Source organism: Anomaloglossus baeobatrachus, chromosome 4, assembly GCF_048569485.1.
Source record: "Anomaloglossus baeobatrachus isolate aAnoBae1 chromosome 4, aAnoBae1.hap1, whole genome shotgun sequence".
In the NCBI taxonomy this organism is placed as follows: domain Eukaryota; kingdom Metazoa; phylum Chordata; class Amphibia; order Anura; family Aromobatidae; genus Anomaloglossus; species Anomaloglossus baeobatrachus.
Window position 1 is genome coordinate 623,151,270 of NC_134356.1, and position 19,236 is coordinate 623,170,505.

The following is a 19,236-nucleotide window of genomic DNA, read 5'->3' on the forward strand; positions in this document are numbered from 1 at the left end:
CTCACTGCAACCAATCACAGCCGCCGGTGGGCATGTCTATATCAAACAGTAAAAAAATAAATAAGTAATTAAAAATAAAACGATGTGGGCCCCTCCAATTTGGATACCAGCCAGGGTAAAGCCACACGGCTGAAGGCTGGTATTCTCAGGATGGGGAACTCCACGTTATGGGGAGCCCCCCAGCCTAACAATATGAGCCAGCAGCCGCCCAGAATTGCCGCATCCATTCGATGCGACAGTCTTGGGACTGTACCCGGCACATCCCGAATTGCCCTGGTGCGGTGGCAAATGGGGTAACAAGGAGTTAATGGCAGCAGCCCATAGCTGCCACTAAGTCCTAGGACCTAGGTTAATCATGGCAGGCGTCTCCCAGAGATACCTTCCATGATTAACCTGTAAGTTAAAGAAAATAAACACGCACACACATCCAAAAAATCCTTTATTTGTAATTAAAGACAAAAAACACACCCTCTCTCACCACTTTATTAACCCCTCAAAAACACCTCCAGGTCTGACGTAATTCACGCAAGGTCCCACGACGCTATCAGCTCTGCTACATAGGGAGCTGACAGGAGCGGCAGTAGAACACCGCCGCTCCTTTGAGCTCCATGCAGCAACTGAAGTGAGTCGCGCAATCATCTGTGCTGTCACTGAGGTTACTCGCGGCCACCACTCTCAGGTGGAGAACTGCAGCTATGGCCGCGAGTAACCTGAGTGACGTCACAGCTGATTGCGCGGCTCACTGCAGTCACTCAGGGGATTTGCGATCACAGGTGAGTCCTTCACGTGTGACCGCAAATCAAGCCGTGGCACGCGCACAGAGCCGCGCGATCACAATGAAGTTGGGTGAAGTTCATCCGAGTTCATTCTGATCACGCGGCTCTGTCTTGCAGCCAGCCATGCTCTTTTTGACAGTGCGGTCCCACTCGGATCTGCTGCAAGTCTATGGGGATGATGCAAAGCCGAGTGGGACCGCACTGTCAAAAATGTGCGTTCTGGAAGCATCCAGAACGCATGAATTCAGCAGGAATTCTGCAGTCCCAATGAGTCTCAGAACGCAGCTTTTCGGCTGCGTTCTGAGACGCACATGCAGTGACGTACACGCTGCGGAACAGAACGCAACGTGCGCACATAGCCTCATGGATCTTCCTTGCTGTAGGATCCCTCTCAGAGGTTCCCTGTGACGTGGCAGTGGCTTTATATAGTCTGATCAGAATGTTAAACCAAGAACCTCATGTTCAGGTACATTAATTTTTGCCTAGAGGCATTAGATCACAGTATGATTTTTGGAGGTGCGGTTCAGGTCTTTTTCTACAGTTATTGCATCTTCTTTGCTGTAGGCCTTTATCCGGGAGTGTCAATCTTGACTGGAACACCAGGGTGCCTATGTGACCGGCCTGGTCACCTGCACTTTATGGATCACCAAGGTGCCTATGTGACCGGCCTGGTCACCTGCACTTTATGGAATGCCAAGGTGCCTATGTGACCGGCCTGGTCACCTCCAGTTTATGGATCGCCAAGGTGCCTATATGACCGGCCTGCTCACCTGCACTTTAGAGGTAATTGGGGCAGGCCAGAAGATTCATGCACCGTGAAGGTTGTCTATCATATATGGTCAGCGATATGTAGACAGTACTTTAGGCTCATGGCAACGTCACACGGACAAGAAACAGGTCCGCGTTCTACATCTATTCTAACTCACGTCACAAGTGTTCCTGAAAAGTTCCCTGGGCAGAGCGATGTCCTGAACTTTTCTGGTATGGTAGGAAACAGTGAGCGCAGCAGATCGTGTCGTGCTTGTTACGCAGTTCCTGGATGATGAATACATTAGGACATTGTCATTGCTCCTTCTGAACATTGCGATCCACCTCCCACCGGAGCCTAAATCCTTACACTATAAAACATCTCCGCCGGGCTCTGCTTCTCGTTTACAGTAAATGCAGAGGGGTGAAGTCACAGTTTATCCACATGACGGGTCCTGACGTGTATTGTGTATTGTATATTGTTTCCGAAATATTCCATTTATTTGAGATATCACAGGCATCTAGCTATAAAGAATTATAGAGACTTTACTAGTGGGAGTTACACGAGAGCATATCCAAAGCCATCTGATCATGGAGAATTAGTAATAAAGCTTCTTTACTGCGTGGTTGCAAACAATTCATTATCTGGTTCATGATACAGTAATGTAGGGTGCAGGGAAGGAATAACTGGAGTTTTCCCAGCCCTTCATATTTATCTTTTTTACCTTAAAAAGCAAGTAAGCTTTCCCTTGGCACTCATCACGGTGCGCACGATAGAATTTTCTCCGATCCTCGTTTTATGCTTCATTGCCATTCACTGCTGCACACACGGGGCCATAACATACAGTATGTTACAAAAGTGAGTACACCCCTCACATTTCTGAAACCATTTTATTATATCTTTTCATGGGACAAATCTGAAGATCTGACCGTTTCATACAACATAATCCAACTCCTTTGTCTGTGTCTTCAGCACACTGTTTGCTGGCTTTCTTGTGCATCATGTTTAGAAGAGGCTTCCTTCTGGGATGTCAGCCATTCAGACCAATTTGGTGCAGTGTGCGGCGTATGGTCTCAGCACTGACAGACTGCACTCCCCACCCCCACCCCCACCCCTGTAACCTCTGCAGCAATGCTGGCAGCACTCATACGTCTATTTTGAAAAGATAACCTCTGGATATGATGCCAAGTTCTTTAGTCGACCACGGCGAGACCTGTTCTGAGTGGAACCTGTCTTGTTATACAGCTGTATGGTCTTGGCCACCATGCTGCAGCTCAGTTTCAGGGTGTTGGCCATCTTTATATAGAGGAAAAAAAAATGTCAGAACCTCAGAGTATTCTTTGCCATGAGGAGCCATGTTGAGCTTCTGGTGACCAATATGAGAGTGTGTGTGTGTGTGTGAGGGATAACACCAAATGTAACACCCCTGCTCTCCATTCACACCTAAGACCTTGTAAAACGAAAGAGTCACAAGACACTGGGTAGGTAAAATGGCTACTTGGGCACAATTTGAATATTTTCTCTTAGGGGTGTACTCACTTTTGTTGCCAGTGGATTAAACCTTAATGGCTGTGTGTTGAGTTAGAGGGTACAACAAATTTACACAGTTATACAAGCTGCACACTGACACTGTACATTGTATCACAGGGTCAGATCTTCAGTGTTGTCCCATGAAAAGATAAAATATTTTCAAAAATGCGAGGGGTGTACTCACTTTTGTAATGCACTATGCATGCACATTCCTGGAATTACGTCCCCCAGACTGCACAGCAAGCCTAATCTCAAAGCTGCTGCACGTGGAGGATCAAGTCATCAGCCTCAGGCACTTGAAAAACCACGGAACATGGAGGACACGTCTGGTGACATGATGCTCCATCAACTGAAGCCCGTGAGGAAGGAGGCACTTCCACATGAAGATGGACACTGAGCCTGTAATATGTTTTTATAAGAAGGTGCCACAAACTTATACCACCGAAACAGTTTAAATAAAAGGTAAAGTGCCCAACTCCTGAAGTTGACGCTCTACCATGTAAAGACCATCTAGTTCTTAGGACGTGTTCTGTGCCACCTACAATGGCGGCAGCAAGGAGGCATCGCCGCTCTTGGAATAAGTCAACCCTATATAGTTATCGTTGCTCTAAAGAGTAAATATGGTAAATTGATCTTCCAGGCCTTGTCCAAGGCCGTAAATTATAAGATATGTACTTCTGTAGAGTGAGTTGGTTATATAAAAGGGGTTGTCAAGTTGTCAGATGTCCCATCCAGTCCAAGAGTTAGCCCTCAAGCACAAAGGTGGAGATGTAGTGTGTAAAAGGGGGCTGGCTGCTTATTTCAGATGCCAAGCCATATTTTCTGTCTCAGTTAATAGAAATAGACAAAAAGACTGATGGCACTCTCCAAACTGCAATGTGAACAGGTGCCTAACTGAACTTATTATTATTATTATTTATTATTATAGCGCCATTTATTCCATGGCGCTTTACAAGTGAAAGAGGGTATACGTACAACAATCATTAACAGTACAAGACAGACTGGTATAGGAGGAGAGAGGACCCTGCCCGCGAGGGCTCACAATCTACAGGGAATGGGTGATGGTACAATAGGTGAGGACAGAGCTGGTTGCGCAGTAGTCTACTGGGCTGAGGGCTATTGTAGGTTGTAGGCTTGTTGGAAGAGGTGGGTCTTGAGGTTACTCTTGAAGCTTTCCACGGTAGTGGAGAGTCTGATGTGCTGAGGTAGAGCGTTCCAGAGTATGGGGGATGCATCTTGTACACGATTGTGGGAAGAGGAGATAAGAGAGGAGCAGAGAAGGAGATCTTGTGAGGATCTAAGGTTGCGTGCAGGTAGGTACTGGGAGACTAGGTCACAGATGTAGGGAGGAGACAGGTTGTGCATGGCTTTGTATGTCATGGTTAATGTTTTGAACTGGAGTCGTTGGGCGATGGAAAGCCAGTGAAGGGATTGGCAGAGTGGCGAGGCTGGGGAGTAGCGAGGGGAGAGGTGGATTAAGCGGGCCGCAGAGTTTAGGATAGATTGGAGGGGTGCAAGAGTGTTGGAAGGGAGGCCAGCGAGCAGGAGGTTGCAGTAGTCGAGGCGGGAGATGATGAGGGCATGCACTAATGTTTTTGCAGATTCTTGGTTAAGAAAAGCACGGATCCGGGAGATATTTTTGAGTTGTAATCGGCATGAGTTGAAGAGGGCTTGGATGTGTGGCTTGAAGGATAGAGCAGAGTCGAGGGTCACTCCAAGGCAACGAGCTTGTGAGACTGGGGTGAGTGAGCAACCAACAAGTTTGATGGAAAGGCTTGTTGGAGGAGATGAGTGAGGAGGAGGAAAGACAATAAACTCTGTTTTGTCCATGTTAAGTTTTAGGAATCGTGCAGAGAAGAAGGATGAAATAGCAGACAAACATTGTGGTATTTTGGTTAGTAGAGAGGTAATGTCAGGTCCAGAGAGGTAGATCTGTGTGTCATCGGCACTTGACATAAAATGACAAAAACAAAAACCCAGTATAGCGTACATTCCAGTATATGAGGTATGCCTTCATGTGGCTACTGGGCAGATATCAAAATGGCCATTTTTGTATGTTAAGTATCTCAATTTTTTTTTTAGATTTCCTATAGCAGTAATACATATCTATAGTCTTACATTCATGGTTTTCATGCTTTAGCTTGTCAGATGTTCAGTTATGCACCTGTTCACATTGCCGTTTTGGGAGTGCCTTCAGGTTTTCTGTCAAGATTAATAGGGGGTTTGCCTTCTGACCGTGCACCCCTCCCCCACTAGCCACAGGTGATTTCATTCTATATAGCGGGTCACTACCCGCCCATACACAGGAGGTTTTTAAACCCAGAGAGGCTTCTGTTCAGAGTATGTTCCTAGTATGTGAAATATGCCGTGACGTGGATACTAGGCAGATACTATCTCAATTTTGTCTTACATTTCATTTAGCAGTAATACATATCTGTGTTCTTACACTCAGTCTTCATGCTTTAGCATTTCAGGGTATAACTGTCTTTTTTGTCAATTAAAGGTGGTTGGCTTAGCTCCTGGAATGAGCAGGTGTCCCCACCCACCCCCCCCCATCACACAGCACTAATGATGTGCCAACTCAAGAAGCTTAAAGAAGGGAATTTTGTTTACTTACCGTAAATTCCTTTTCTTCTAGCTCCAATTGGGAGACCCAGACAATTGGGTGTATAGCTTCTGCCTCCGGAGGCCACACAAAGTATTACACTTAAAAGTGTAAAGCCCCTCCCCTTCTGCCTATACACCCCCCGTGCATCACGGGCTCCTCAGTTTTGGTGCAAAAGCAAGAAGGAGGAAAAGTTATAAATTGGTTTAAAGTAAATTCAATCCGAAGGAATTTCGGAGAACTGAAACCATTCAACATGAACAACATGTGTACACAAAGAACAACAGCCCGAAGGGAACAGGGGCGGGTGCTGGGTCTCCCAATTGGAGCTAGAAGAAAAGGAATTTACGGTAAGTAAACAAAATTCCCTTCTTCTTTGTCGCTCCATTGGGAGACCCAGACAATTGGGACGTCCAAAAGCAGTCCCTGGGTGGGTAAAATAATACCTCGTAATAGAGCCGTAAAACGGCCCTTTCCTACAGGTGGGCAACCGCCGCCTGAAGGACTTGCCTACCTAGGCTGGCATCCGCCGAAGCATAGGTATGCACCTGATAGTGTTTCGTGAAAGTGTGCAGGCTCGACCAGGTAGCCGCCTGACACACCTGCTGAGCCGTAGCCTGGTGCCGCAAAGCCCAGGACGCACCCACGGCTCTGGTAGAATGGGCTTTCAGCCCTGAGGGAACCGGAAGCCCAGAAGATCGGTAAGCTTCGAGAATTGGTTCCTTGATCCACCGAGCCAGGGTTGATTTGGAAGCCTGTGACCCTTTACGCTGGCCAGCGACAAGGACAAAGAGTGCATCCGAGCAGCGCAGGGGCGCCGTACGAGAAATGTAGAGTCTGAGTGCTCTCACCAGATCTAACAAGTGCAAGTCCTTTTCACACTGGTGAACTGGATGAGGACAAAAAGAGGGTAAGGAGATATCCTGATTGAGATGAAAGGGGGATACCACCTTAGGGAGAAATTCCGGAACCGGACGCAGAACCACCTTGTCCTGGTGAAACACCAGGAAAGGGGCTTTGCATGACAGCGCCGCTAGCTCAGACACTCTCCGAAGTGATGTGACTGCTACCAGGAAGACCACTTTCTGCGAAAGGCGTGAGAGAAATATCCCTCATTGGCTCGAAAGGTGGTTTCTGAAGAGCCATCAGCACCCTGTTCAGATCCCAGGGTTCTAACGGCCGCTTGTAAGGAGGGACTATGTGACAAACCCCCTGCAGGAACGTGCGTACCTTTGGAAGTCTGGCCAGGCGCTTCTGAAAAAACACAGAGAGCGCTGAGACTTGTCCCTTAAGAGAGCCGAGCGACAACCCTTTTTTCAATCCGGATTGAAGGAAGGAAAGAAAAGTGGGCAAGGCAAATGGCCAGGGAGAAAAACCCTGATCAGAGCACCAAGATAGGAATATCCTCCACGTCCTGTGGTAGATCTTGGCGGACGTTGGTTTCCTAGCCTGTCTCATAGTGGCAATGACCTCTTGAGATAACCCTGAAGACGCTAGGATCCAGGACTCAATGGCCACACAGTCAGGTTGAGGGCCGCAGAATTCAGATGGAAAAACGGCCCTTGAGACAGCAAGTCTGGTCGGTCTGGTAGTGCCCACGGTTGGCCCACCGTGAGATGCCACAGATCCGGGTACCACGACCTCCTCGGCCAGTCTGGAGCGACGAGTATGGCGTGGCGGCAGTCGGACCTGATCTTGCGTAACACTCTGGGCAACAGTGCCAGAGGAGGAAACACATAAGGGAGTTGAAACTGCGACCAATCCTGAACTAAGGCGTCTGCCGCCAGAGCTCTGTGATCTTGAGACCGTGCCATGAATGTTGGGACCTTGTTGTTGTGCCGGGACGCCATTAGGTCGACGTCCGGCATCCCCCAGCGGCAACAGATCTCCTGAAACACGTCCGGGTGAAGGGACCATTCCCCTGCGTCCATGCCCTGGCGACTGAGAAAGTCTGCTTCCCAGTTTTCTACGCCCGGGATGTGAACTGCGGAGATGGTGGAGGCTGTGGCTTCCACCCACATCAGAATCCGCCGGACTTCCTGGAAGGCTTGCCGACTGCGTGTTCCCCCTTGGTGGTTGATGTATGCCACCGCTGTGGAGTTATCCGACTGAATTCGGATCTGCTTGCCTTCCAGCCACGGCTGGAACGCCTTTAGGGCAAGATACACTGCCCTTATCTCCAGAACATTGATCTGAAGGGAGGACTCTGTCGGAGTCCAGGTTCCCTGAGCCCTGTGGTGGAGAAAGACCGCTCCCCACCCTGACAGGCTCGCGTCCGTCGTGACCACAGCCCATGATGGGGGAAGGAAGGATTTCCCCTTCGACAGAGAATTGGGGAGAAGCCACCACTGAAGGGAAGCCTTGGCTGCCCGTGAAAGGGAGACGTTCCTGTCGAGGGACGTCGACTTCCCGTTTCATTTGCGGAGAATGTCCCATTGAAGTGGACGCAGATGAAACTGCGCAAAAGGAACTGCCTCCATTGCTGCTACCATCTTCCCTAGGAAGTGCATGAGGCGCCTCAGTGGGTGTGACTGGCCTTGAAGGAGAGATTGCACCCCTGTCTGTAGTGAACGCTGTTTGTCCAGCGGAAGCTTCACTATCGCTGAGAGAGTATGAAACTCCATGCCAAGATATGTCAGTGATTGGGCCGGTGTCAGATTTGACTTTGGAAAATTGATGATCCACCCGAAACTCTGGAGAGTCTCCAGGGCAATGTTCAGGCTGTGTTGGCATGCCACTTGAGAGGGTGCCTTGACCAGCAGATCGTCTAAGTAAGGGATCACCGAGTGTCCCTGAGAGTGTAGGACTGCTACCACTGCTGCCATGACCTTGGTGAAGACCCGTGGGGCTGTCGCCAGGCCGAAAGGCAGTGCCACGAACTGAAGGTGTTCGTCTCCTATGGCGAAACGCAGGAAGCGCTGATGCTCTGGTGCAATCGGTACGTGGAGATAAGCATCTTTGATGTCGATTGATGCCAGGAAGTCTCCTTGGGACATTGAAGCGATGACGGAGCGGAGCGATTCCATCCGGAACCGCCTGGTTTTTACGTGTTTGTTGAGCAGTTTTAGGTCCAGAACAGGACGGAAGGATCTGTCCTTTTTCGGTACCACAAACAAGTTGGAGTAAAAACCGTGACCCTGTTGCTGAAGATGAACAGTGATCACCACTCCTTCCGCCTTCAGAGTGCACACCGCCTGAAGAAGAGCATCGGCTCTCTCGGGGGGGCGGAGATGTTCTGAAAAATCGAGTCGGAGGACGAGAGCTCAACTCTATCCTGTAACCGTGGGATAGAATGTCTCTCACCCATCGGTCTTTTACCTGTGGCAGCCAGGCGTCGCAAAAGCGGGAAAGCCTGCCACCGACCGAGGATGCGGTGTGAGGAGGCCGAGAGTCATGAGGAGGCCGCCTTGGGAGCGGTTCCTCCGGCGGTCTTTTTAGGACGTGACTTAGACCGCCATGAATCGGAGTTCCTCTGATCCTTTTGAGGCCTTTTGGACGAGGAGAACTGAGACCTTCCCGCGGGCCGAAAGGACCGAAACCTCGATTGTACCTTCCGTGGTTGAGGTCTGTTTGGTTTGGACTGGGGTAAGGATGAGTCCTTTCCCTTGGATTGTTTAATGATTTCATCCAATCGCTCACCAAACAGGCGGTCGCCAGAAAATGGCAAACCGGTTAAGAACTTTTTGGAAGCGGAGTCTGCCTTCCATTCACGTAGCCACATGGCCCTGCGGACTGCCACCGAATTGGCGGATGCTACCGCCGTACGGCTTGTAGAGTCCAGGACAGCATTAATGGCGTAGGACGCAAACGCCGACGCCTGAGAGGTTAGGGACACCACTTGCGGAGCAGATGTACGTGTGACTGCATTAATCTGCGCATGACAAGCTGAGATAGCTTGGAGTGCCCAGACGGCTGCGAATGCTGGAGCAAAAGACGCGCCGATAGCTTCATAGATGGATTTCAACCATAGCTCCATCTGTCTGTCAGTGGCATCCTTGAGTGAAGCCCCATCTTCCACTGCAACTATGGATCTAGCCGCCAGTCTGGAGACAGGAGGATCCACCTTAGGACACTGAGCCCAGCCCTTGACAACGTCAGGGGGGAAGGGATAACGTGTATCCTTAAGGCGCTTGGAAAAACGCTTATCTGGACAAGCTCGGTGTTTCTGGACTGCCTCTCTGAAGTCAGAGTGATCCAGAAACATACTCAATGTACGCTTGGGAGACCTGAAACGGAATTTCTCCTGCTGAGAAGCTGACTCCTCAATTGTAGGAGCTGGTGGAGAAATATCCAACACCTGATTGATGGTTGCTATAAGGTCATTCACTATGGCGTCACCATCAGGTGTATCCAGGTTGAGAGCGGTCTCAGGATCAGAATCCTGATCTGCTACCTCCGCTTCATCATCCAGAGAGTCCTCCTGCTGAGACCCTGAATAGTGTGATGAAGTCGAGTGAATTTGCCAGCGAGCCCGCTTAGGCGGCCTGGGACTGCGGTCCATGTCAGAGACCTCACCCCGGGATCCATGGGTCACCCCAGGAGCACTTTGCTGCTCCAATTGAGGGGGGCCTGAGGTCAATGATTGAACAGTGCCCGGGGCCTGAGTCACCGGTCTGGACTGTAAGGCTTCAAGTATCCTAGCAGACCATTTATCCATACTCTCAGACAGTTTGTCAGCAAATACTGCAAACTCCGTCCCTGTCACCTGGACAGTGGTAGCAGGTGGTTCCACCTGGGCCACCAGTAGCAGAGGCTCCGGCTGAGTAAGTGCCACAGGGGCCGAGCATTGCACACAATGAGGGTCAGTGGAACCTGCCGGTAGTATAGCCGCACATGAAGTACAGGTTGCAAAGTAAGCCTGTGCTTTGGCACCCTTGCTTTTTGCGGACGACATGCTGTTGTCTCCTCTGAGTACAATCCAGGAGGGTATATAGCCAAAAATCAACAGTGCGACCGTACAGTGTAAATGTATAGCATATAAGCATATATATATATATATATATGAACACTCCGGCACTCAGTGGGGCCAGCACCTCAGGTGCTGCTTACCGACCGCTAAAAAGCGGTTGTGTGATCACCAGATTCCCTGCCTGAGCCTCCCAGAGCCTGTTGTCTCTCCTCTCCAGCGTTAGAAGTGCTGACAGGAATGGCTGCCGGCGTTCTGTGGGGAGGAGGGGGCCGTGGGCGTGCTCTAGAAAGTGCAGGAATCTGGAGCCCCACTGTGCTGAATGAGGGGGGAGGAGGATACAGAGTATGCTCCAGCCCTCAGCGCTGACGTCCTGTACAGCGTCCCGCCCTTCCCCTGACTGACAGGCCTGGGGGCGGGAATATGCGATACTAGGCCGCAAAAGCCGGGGACTAAAGTTATAAGCTCGGCCGGCATATAAGCGCGGCCGGCGCGGTAGGCCCCGGCGCACTAACACACCCAGCAGTGCTGCAGTGTATATGGCACAAGCGCTCCATGCGCGGTCCCCACGGGGACACAGAGTACCTCAAAGTAGCAGGGCCTTGTCCCTGACGATACCCGGCTCCTGTCCAGCAGATTCCCCAGGGGCTGCGGAGGGAGCACGGTCCCCTGTGCCTGGAGACTGATTAGGATCCCACTTCACCCAGAGTCCATTAAGGGATGGGGAAGGAAAACAGCATGTGGCTCCTGCCTATGTAGCCGCAATGGGTACCTCAACCTTAACAACACCGCCGACTAGAGTGGGGTGAGAAGGGAGCATGCTGGGGGCCCTGTTATGGGCCCTCTTTTCTTCCATCCGACATAGTCAGCAGCTGCTGCTGACTAAGATGTGGAGCTATGCGTGGATGTCAGCCTCCTTCGCACAAAGCATAAAAACTGAGGAGCCCGTGATGCACGGGGGGTGTATAGGCAGAAGGGGAGGGGCTTTACACTTTTAAGTGTAATACTTTGTGTGGCCTCCGGAGGCAGAAGCTATACACCCAATTGTCTGGGTCTCCCAATGGAGCGACAAAGAAAAGAGTATTCCCATCTCCAAGATCCTATCCTAACATGTAGTAGGTTTAAAGGAAATCAATCACCAGGATTTTCGTATATAAGCTATAGCCAGTGCTATACTGGCACTATCAGGCTGAGTCTATACATACCTGTAGTGGGCAGCTCGGATGTTTAGGTTTTGAAATCCAAGGAGGTAAAGTTTATAAATTCACAAGCTTGTTGAGCGACAGCAGCTGAGGATCAGATAATATCTGGAGGCCTCAGCCAACAAAGCAGATACCAGGAAGCAACATTTTTCTGCTGGCTGAGGCCCAGCCCCTTCTAATCACATGGGTATGACCTCACAGGTCATGCTAGTGAAAAATTAAAATCGATTGTATAATACTTATGCTAATTCTAACAGAGGGAGGGAATAAGTATTATACAATCGATGAGGCCAAATTGTTGGTGCTCGTATGGCAGGTGCTAGTGTAACAGAAAGTGCCCGAATGCTTGGTGTGGCAAGAGATACTGTCTCCAAAGTAATGACTGCGTTTGAAAGAGAAGGAAAAATGTCTGCAGCAAAGCACAGGTCCGGCCGAAAGTCGAAGTTGACTGAGAGAGACCGTCAGACTCTAAAGCAAATTGTGAGTGTGCATCGCAAGACCACGGCTCCGAAAATCACTGCTGAGCTCAATGAACACCTACAGAACCCAGTTTCCACGAAAACTGTTCGTCGGGAGCTGCACAAATCTGGATTCCACAGAAGAGCTGCAATTAGAAAACCGCTGCTCTCAATGACAAATGTGTCCAAGCGGTTAGAGTGGTGTAGAAACCTCCAGAATTGGTCCCTCGAGCAGTGGAAACATGTGATATTCTCAGACTAATCACAGTTTACCCTTTTTCTGACCTCCGGCCGAGTGTACGTGTGGTGACAGCCGAAAGAAGCATTCCATTCAGACTGCCTTCTCCCAACCGTAAAACATGGCGGAGGTTCTGTGATGATCTGGGGTGCTATTTCGTGGAGATCCGCCGGGCCAATGATATCCCTTCATGGAAGAACTAACAGCCAAGATTATTTAGGCATTTTAGGCGACCAAGTGCATCCCGTAGTTCAAGCACTATTCCCGGAGGGGACCGCCATCTTTCAGGATGATAATGCACCAATTCATACAGCTAGAATGGTTAAAGCATGGCCCGAGGAACATTCTAATGAAGTTGAGCATCTCATCTGGCCACGATCCCCAGACCTCAACATTACTGAGCATTTATGGTCGATTTTAGAGATTCAAGTTAGACGTCGATTTCCGCCACCATCGTTGCTGAAAGAACTGGAGGGTGTTTTAACTGCAGAATGGGCTAAAATTCCTTTGGAAACAATTCACACCCTGTATGAATCCACACCTCTGAGAATTGAGGCTGCAATCTCCGCAAAAGATGGACCTACACCATATTAAACTAACTTTTGTTGATGTTTCCATCCTTTTGTTCATTTTTTTTTTCAGCTAGACAACCCCTTCACGTGCTTACAATCTTCAAGGGAGGTGGTATTTGCACTACAGCAGTGTTAGCCCAAGTTTTTGTCACACCATTACTGGTACATGGCACCATACCCCAACATAAGAAAGCGCTATGACAGGTTAGCGGTCATAGGTGACCAGTGCGCGACATTTCACCAAAAGACAACTCTGATCAACATCTAGATTTACTTTATCATTTCCCTCTGCTTTAGGAGTACCAAAAAACCTGCTGACAAATTAGTAAAATTCATCCCATCTCTTCACAGTATATATATAATATATAAAAAAAGATGTGGCTGATTCTTCCAGGGACGGCCCATGAGGAGACAGAAGTGTCAGCGTGGGACTTCAGTGCGGGGTCCTTCAGCTCAGTGCATACTGGGAGGTCAGAGTTCTAGATCAGGGAGATGAGGGGCGTAAATCACAGGATGAAGGGGACGATGGGAGAGCGGAGGGGAGGATAGTCCTTGAACTCCTTCAAGTAGCTGCGATGTTTTCCTTTGGCCCAAATGGTCATTTGGATGAATCCAACCAAGCTGAAGAGAGCGACTGTGAGAAAAGTGAGGGAATGGATTAAGATGTGACAAGCTTATTCGTCCAAAACAATTAAAAATTGTCCGATAAGGACCTTGCATAAAATAAACCTCAATATTCCTAGGACGGAGGGCCGACCACGCTTCAAAATAGAAGTATGATCGTCTGTAAGTAAAACCTCAGAGCACCGGTCTGTGATGACTGCGATTTTCCTTGATGACTGATTTTTCCTTTTTACCATCAGTTTCGGACCGTGATGCACAGACCGGCCGTGGGTCTTCTGTCCTGACCAGGAGTTCTACATGGCCATATATCAGGCCATCAGGTGCGGGTCAGGAGACCAATCTGATGGGGCCAAGCCAAGCATGGCGGTCCAAAACCCAATGTGCGAATCTGGCCTTAGATATGCAGGAGCTTTCTTATTCTAGACTAGTATGGATCAGTTTACACTACTGGTATAGCTTCCATATGTAAGGTGACCAATTTTTAATTTATTTTTTTTCCAGCCATCAGACCTCCTCCTCCCCTTCAGCAAGGCCTTCTGGGGATCAAGTATTTTTACGGCACTTTTCTTATAATCAAACTGGTCTTAGGTTATGTTCACACTAGTGTTTATGATTTTCCCATAAAATGCAAGTTAGTACCCCAGCCCCAGTTTTATACATGTGTAAAGGTTGTACATAAAATACAACCAGTCAGGCCCAATCACATGAATGGCTATCCATGTAATATAAAGACTAGAGAAAAGAGAATAGGAGCTGATCTCCATTGTGCCTCATATAGGGCTGTCCCAAAGCGTTGACTCCCCTTTATCACATCTATTTGCCTGTACAGAGCATGAGACATGGGTTTTTCTAATGAGCGAACCCCTTTAGGCCTCTCAGCTAAAAAATATATATTAAAATATAAAATATATATATATATATATTAATCATAATAATATTCATCATAATAATATTCATAATGATAACAATTAAGTTCACACTCACCAGGAAGACACTGAGTCATGATTGCAAATCCAATCCAAGAGCCAACCTGGGATACGAGAGCAGAAGATATAACATTTAATTTAAAGGGAAAAATAAGAAATAAATCACAAGGTGAAGTCTCAAGCAGCCTTCCAATAGTGAGCTGTCCCTTTAAGGGAACACCTAGAAATGATTTCTACAAGTGAATCATAGATAATACAGTTCCATCTGCCTTGCAGAAGAAGGGAATTTTGTTTACTTACCATAAATTCCTTTTCTTCTAGCTCCTATTGGGAGACCCAGACAATTGGGTGTATAGCTTCTGCCTCCGGAGGCCACACAAAGTATTACACTTTAAAAAGTGTAACCCCTCCCCTCTGCTATACACCCTCCCGTGCATCACGGGCTCATCAGTTTTGGTGCCAAAGCAGGAAGGAGGAAACTTATAAATTGGTCTAAGGTAAATTCAATCCGAAGGATGTTCGGAGAACTGAAACCATGAACCAAAAGAACAATTCAACGTGAACAACATGTGTACACAAAAGAACAACAGCCCGAAGGGAACAGGGGCGGGTGCTGGGTCTCCCAATAGGAGCTAGAAGAAGAAGGGAATTTTGTTTACTTACCGTAAATTCCTTTTCTTCTAGCTCCAATTGGGAGACCCAGACAGTGGGTGTATAGCTACTGCCTCTGGAGGCCGCACAAAGAACTACACTTAAAAGTGTAAGGCCCCTCCCCTTCTGGCTATACACCCTCCCGTAGGAGTACGGATTCCTCAGTTTTAGTACCAAAGCAAGAAGGAGGAAAGCCAATAACAGTTTCAAAAACAAATTCAATCCGATAACAAGATCGGAGAACTTAAGAAACAACATGAACAACATGTGCACCCGAAAAACGAAACCCTAAGAACAAATAGGGCGGGTGCTGGGTCTCCCAATTGGAGCTAGAAGAAAAGGAATTTACGGTAAGTAAACAAAATTCCCTTCTTTTTCGCTCCTAATTGGGAGACCCAGACAGTGGGACGTCCAAAAGCAGTCCCTGGGTGGGTAAAAAGATACCACATGAACGGGCTGTCAGACAGCCTCTTCCTACAGGTGGGCCACCTCCGCCTGAAGGACCTGTCTACCTAGGCTGGCATCTGCCGAAGCGTAGGTATGCACTTGATAGTGTTTGGTAAACGTGTGCAGACTCGACCAGGTAGCCGCCTGGCACACTTGCTGAGCCGTAGCCTGATGCCGCAATGCCCAGGACGCACCCACGGCTCTGGTAGAATGGGCCTTCAGTCCAGATGGAATCGGAAGCCCAGCAGAACGGTATGTGTGAAGAATTGGTTCCTTGATCCACCGCGCCAGGGTGGATTTGGAAGCTTGCGATCCCTTATGCTGACCAGCGACTAGGACAAAGAGCGCATCAGAACGGCGTAGAGACGCCGTGCGAGAAATGTAAATCCTGAGTGCTCTCACCAGGTCCAACAGATGTAAACCCTTTTCAAATTGGTGAACTGGATGCGGACACAAAGATGGCAAAGTGATATCCTGATTGAGATGAAAGGAAGAAACCACCTTGGGAGAAAACTCTGGAATTGGACGCAGTACTACCTTGTCTTGGTGAAACACCAGGAAGGGAGATTTGCAAGATAACGCCGCTAGCTCGGACACTCTTCGAAGAGACGTGACTGCCACAAGAAAAACTACCTTTTGTGAAAGCCGAGAAAGGGAAACCTCTTTCAAAGGCTCGAAAGGCGGCTTCTGGAGAGCAATGAGAACCTTGTTCAGATCCCAGGGTTCCAATGGCCGTCTGTAAGGAGGAACGATATGACAAACTCCTTGGAGAAACGTGCGTACTTTAGAAAGCCGTGCCAAGCGCTTCTGAAAGAATACGGATAGCGCGGAGACTTGACCCTTAAGAGAGCTAAGCGACAAACCTTTTTCCAACCCAGACTGCAGGAAGGAAAGAAAAATTGGCAATGCAAATGGCCAGGGAGAAAACCCTTGAGCCAAGCACCACGCTAAGAATATCTTCCACGTCCTGTGATAGATCTTAGCTGAGGATGGTTTTCTAGCCTGTCTCATTGTGGCAACAACTTCATGAGATAAACCTGAGGCCGCTAGGATCCAGGACTCAATGGCCACACAGTCAGGTTCAGGGCCGCAGAATTCAGATGGAAAAACGGCCCTTGAGACAGCAAATCTGGACGGTCTGGTAGTGTCCACGGTTGGCCTACCGTGAGATGCCACAGATCCGGGTACCACGACCTTCTTGGCCAATCTGGAGCGACGAGTATGGCTCGATGGCAGTCGGACCTGATTTTCCGGAGAACTCTGGGTAACAAAGCTAGAGGTGGGAACACATAGGGGAGTCGGAATTGCGACCAATCCTGAACCAAGGCGTCTGCCGCCAGTGCTCGGTGATCGTGAGACCGTGCCATGAAAACTGAGACCTTGTTGTTGTGCCGTGACGCCATCAGATCGACGTCCGGCGTCCCCCAGCGGCAACAGATCTGCTGAAACACGTCCGGGTGAAGGGACCATTCTCCTGCGTCCATGCCCTGGCGACTGAGAAAGTCTGCTTCCCAGTTTTCCACGCCTGGGATGTGAACTGCGGATATGGTGGACGCTCTGCTTTCCACCCACGTCAAAATCCGCTGGACTTCTTGAAAAGCTTGGCGACTGCGTGTTCCCCCTTGGTGGTTGATGTACGCCACCGCCGTGGAATTGTCCGACTGAATCCGAATCTGCTTGCCTTCCAGCCATTGTTGGAAGGCTCGCAGGGCAAGATAGATTGCTCTGATTTCCAGAACATTGATCTGCAGGGTGGACTCTTCCTGAGTCCACGTCCCCTGAGCCCTGTGGTGGAGAAACACCGCTCCCCACCCTGATAGGCTCGCATCCGTCGTGACCACTGCCCAGGACGGGGGAAGGAACGACTTTCCCTGTGACAATGAGGTGGGGAGAAGCCACCAACGCAGAGAGTCCTTGGCAGTCTGAGAGAGGGAGACAGTCCTGTCGAGGGACGTCGATTTCCCATCCCATTGGCGTAGAATGTCCCATTGTAGAGGGCGCAGATGAAACTGCGCGAACGGGACTGCCTCCATTGCTGCTACCATCTTTCCTAGGAAATGCATGAGGCGCCTCAGTGAGTGCGACTGGCTCTGAAGGAGAGATTGCACTCCAGTCCGTAGCGAGCACTGCTTGTCCAGTGGAAGCTTCACTATCGCTGAGAGAGTATGAAACTCCATGCCAAGATAAGTCAGAGATTGGGTCGGGGTTAGATGAGACTTTGGAAAGTTGATAATCCACCCGAAACTCTGGAGAGTGTCTAGTGCCACCTTCAGACTGTGCTGGCATGCCTCTTGAGAGGGTGCCTTTATAAGCAGGTCGTCTAGATACGGGATGACCGAGTGACCCTGCGAGTGCAGAACAGCTACTACTGCTGCCATGACTTTGGTGAAGACCCGGGGGGCTGCTGCCAGACCGAAAGGTAACGCTACGAACTGCAGGTGTTCGTCGTGTATGACGAAGCGTAGGAAACGCTGATGCTCTGGTGCAATCGGCACGTGGAGATACGCATCTTTGATATCTATTGATGCTAGAAAATCTCCTTGAGACATTGAGGCTATGACGGAGCGTAGGGATTCCATCCGGAACCTCCTGACTTTTACGTGTCTGTTGAGCAACTTTAGATCCAGGACGGGTCGATACGATCCGTCCTTTTTTGGGACCACAAACAGATTGGAGTAAAAACCGTGACCTTGTTCCTGAAGAGGGACGGAGGTCACCACTCCTTCCGCCTTTAGAGCGGCCACCGCCTGCAACAGAGCATCGGCTCGGTCTGGTGGTGGAGAAGTTCTGAAGAAACGAGTTGGCGGACGAGAACTGAAGTCTATCCTGTACCCGTGAGACAGAATATCCCTCACCCAACGGTCTTTGACGCGTGACAGCCAAATGTCGCCAAAGTGGGAAAGCCTCCCACCGACCGCGGGTGTGGGAATCGGAGACTGCAAGTCAGGAGGACGCCGTCTTGGCAACGGTTCCTCCGGCTGTCCTTTTTGGGCGTGACTGAGACCTCCAAGAATCTGAGCGTCTCTGGTCTTTTTGAGTCTTTTTTGACGAGGCGAATTGGGACCTGCCCGGTCCTCGAAAGGACCGATAACCAGACTGACCCCTCCTCTGTTGGGGTTTGTTTTGTCTGTGTTGCGGTAAGGATGAGTCCTTACCCTTGGAGTGTTTGATGATTTCATCCAAACGCTCTCCAAACAATCGGTCACGAGAAAAAGGCAAATTGGTTAAGCACTTCTTGGAATGAGAATCTGCTTTCCAATGTCTCAACCACAGGGCCCTACGCAAAACAACGGAGTTGGCTGACGCCACTGCCGTGCGGCTTGTAGCGTCAAGAACAGCATTAATCGCGTACGACGCGAATGCCGCCATTTGCGAGGTCAATGGTGCTACCTGCGGGGCAAATGCACGTGTGACTGAGTCGACTTGCGCAAGCCCGGCTGAGATAGCTTGGAGTGCCCATACGGCCGCAAAAGATGGCGCTAACGACGCTCCAATCGCTTCATAGATGGATTTCAGCCAGAGCTCCATCTGCCTGTCAGTGGCATCTTTAAGT

At 49.4% G+C, this 19,236-nt stretch overlaps 1 protein-coding gene across 3 annotated transcripts in view; it reads right to left on the reverse strand.

Annotated features, from left to right (window-relative positions):
• Window positions 1-13,287: 13,287 nt before the first annotated feature.
• TECR (trans-2,3-enoyl-CoA reductase) overlaps window positions 13,288-19,236 on the reverse strand; it is a 65,288-nt gene continuing 59,339 nt past the window's right edge. For all 3 annotated transcript variants that reach the window (XM_075346312.1, XM_075346313.1, XM_075346311.1), the window contains 2 exons: window positions 14,644-14,689; window positions 13,288-13,669 (listed from right to left, as the gene is read on the reverse strand). In XM_075346312.1, coding sequence (XP_075202427.1) covers window positions 13,542-13,669; window positions 14,644-14,689 — 174 coding nt within the window. In that variant the 3' untranslated portion in view covers window positions 13,288-13,541. The remainder of the gene's footprint in view (window positions 13,670-14,643; window positions 14,690-19,236) is intronic.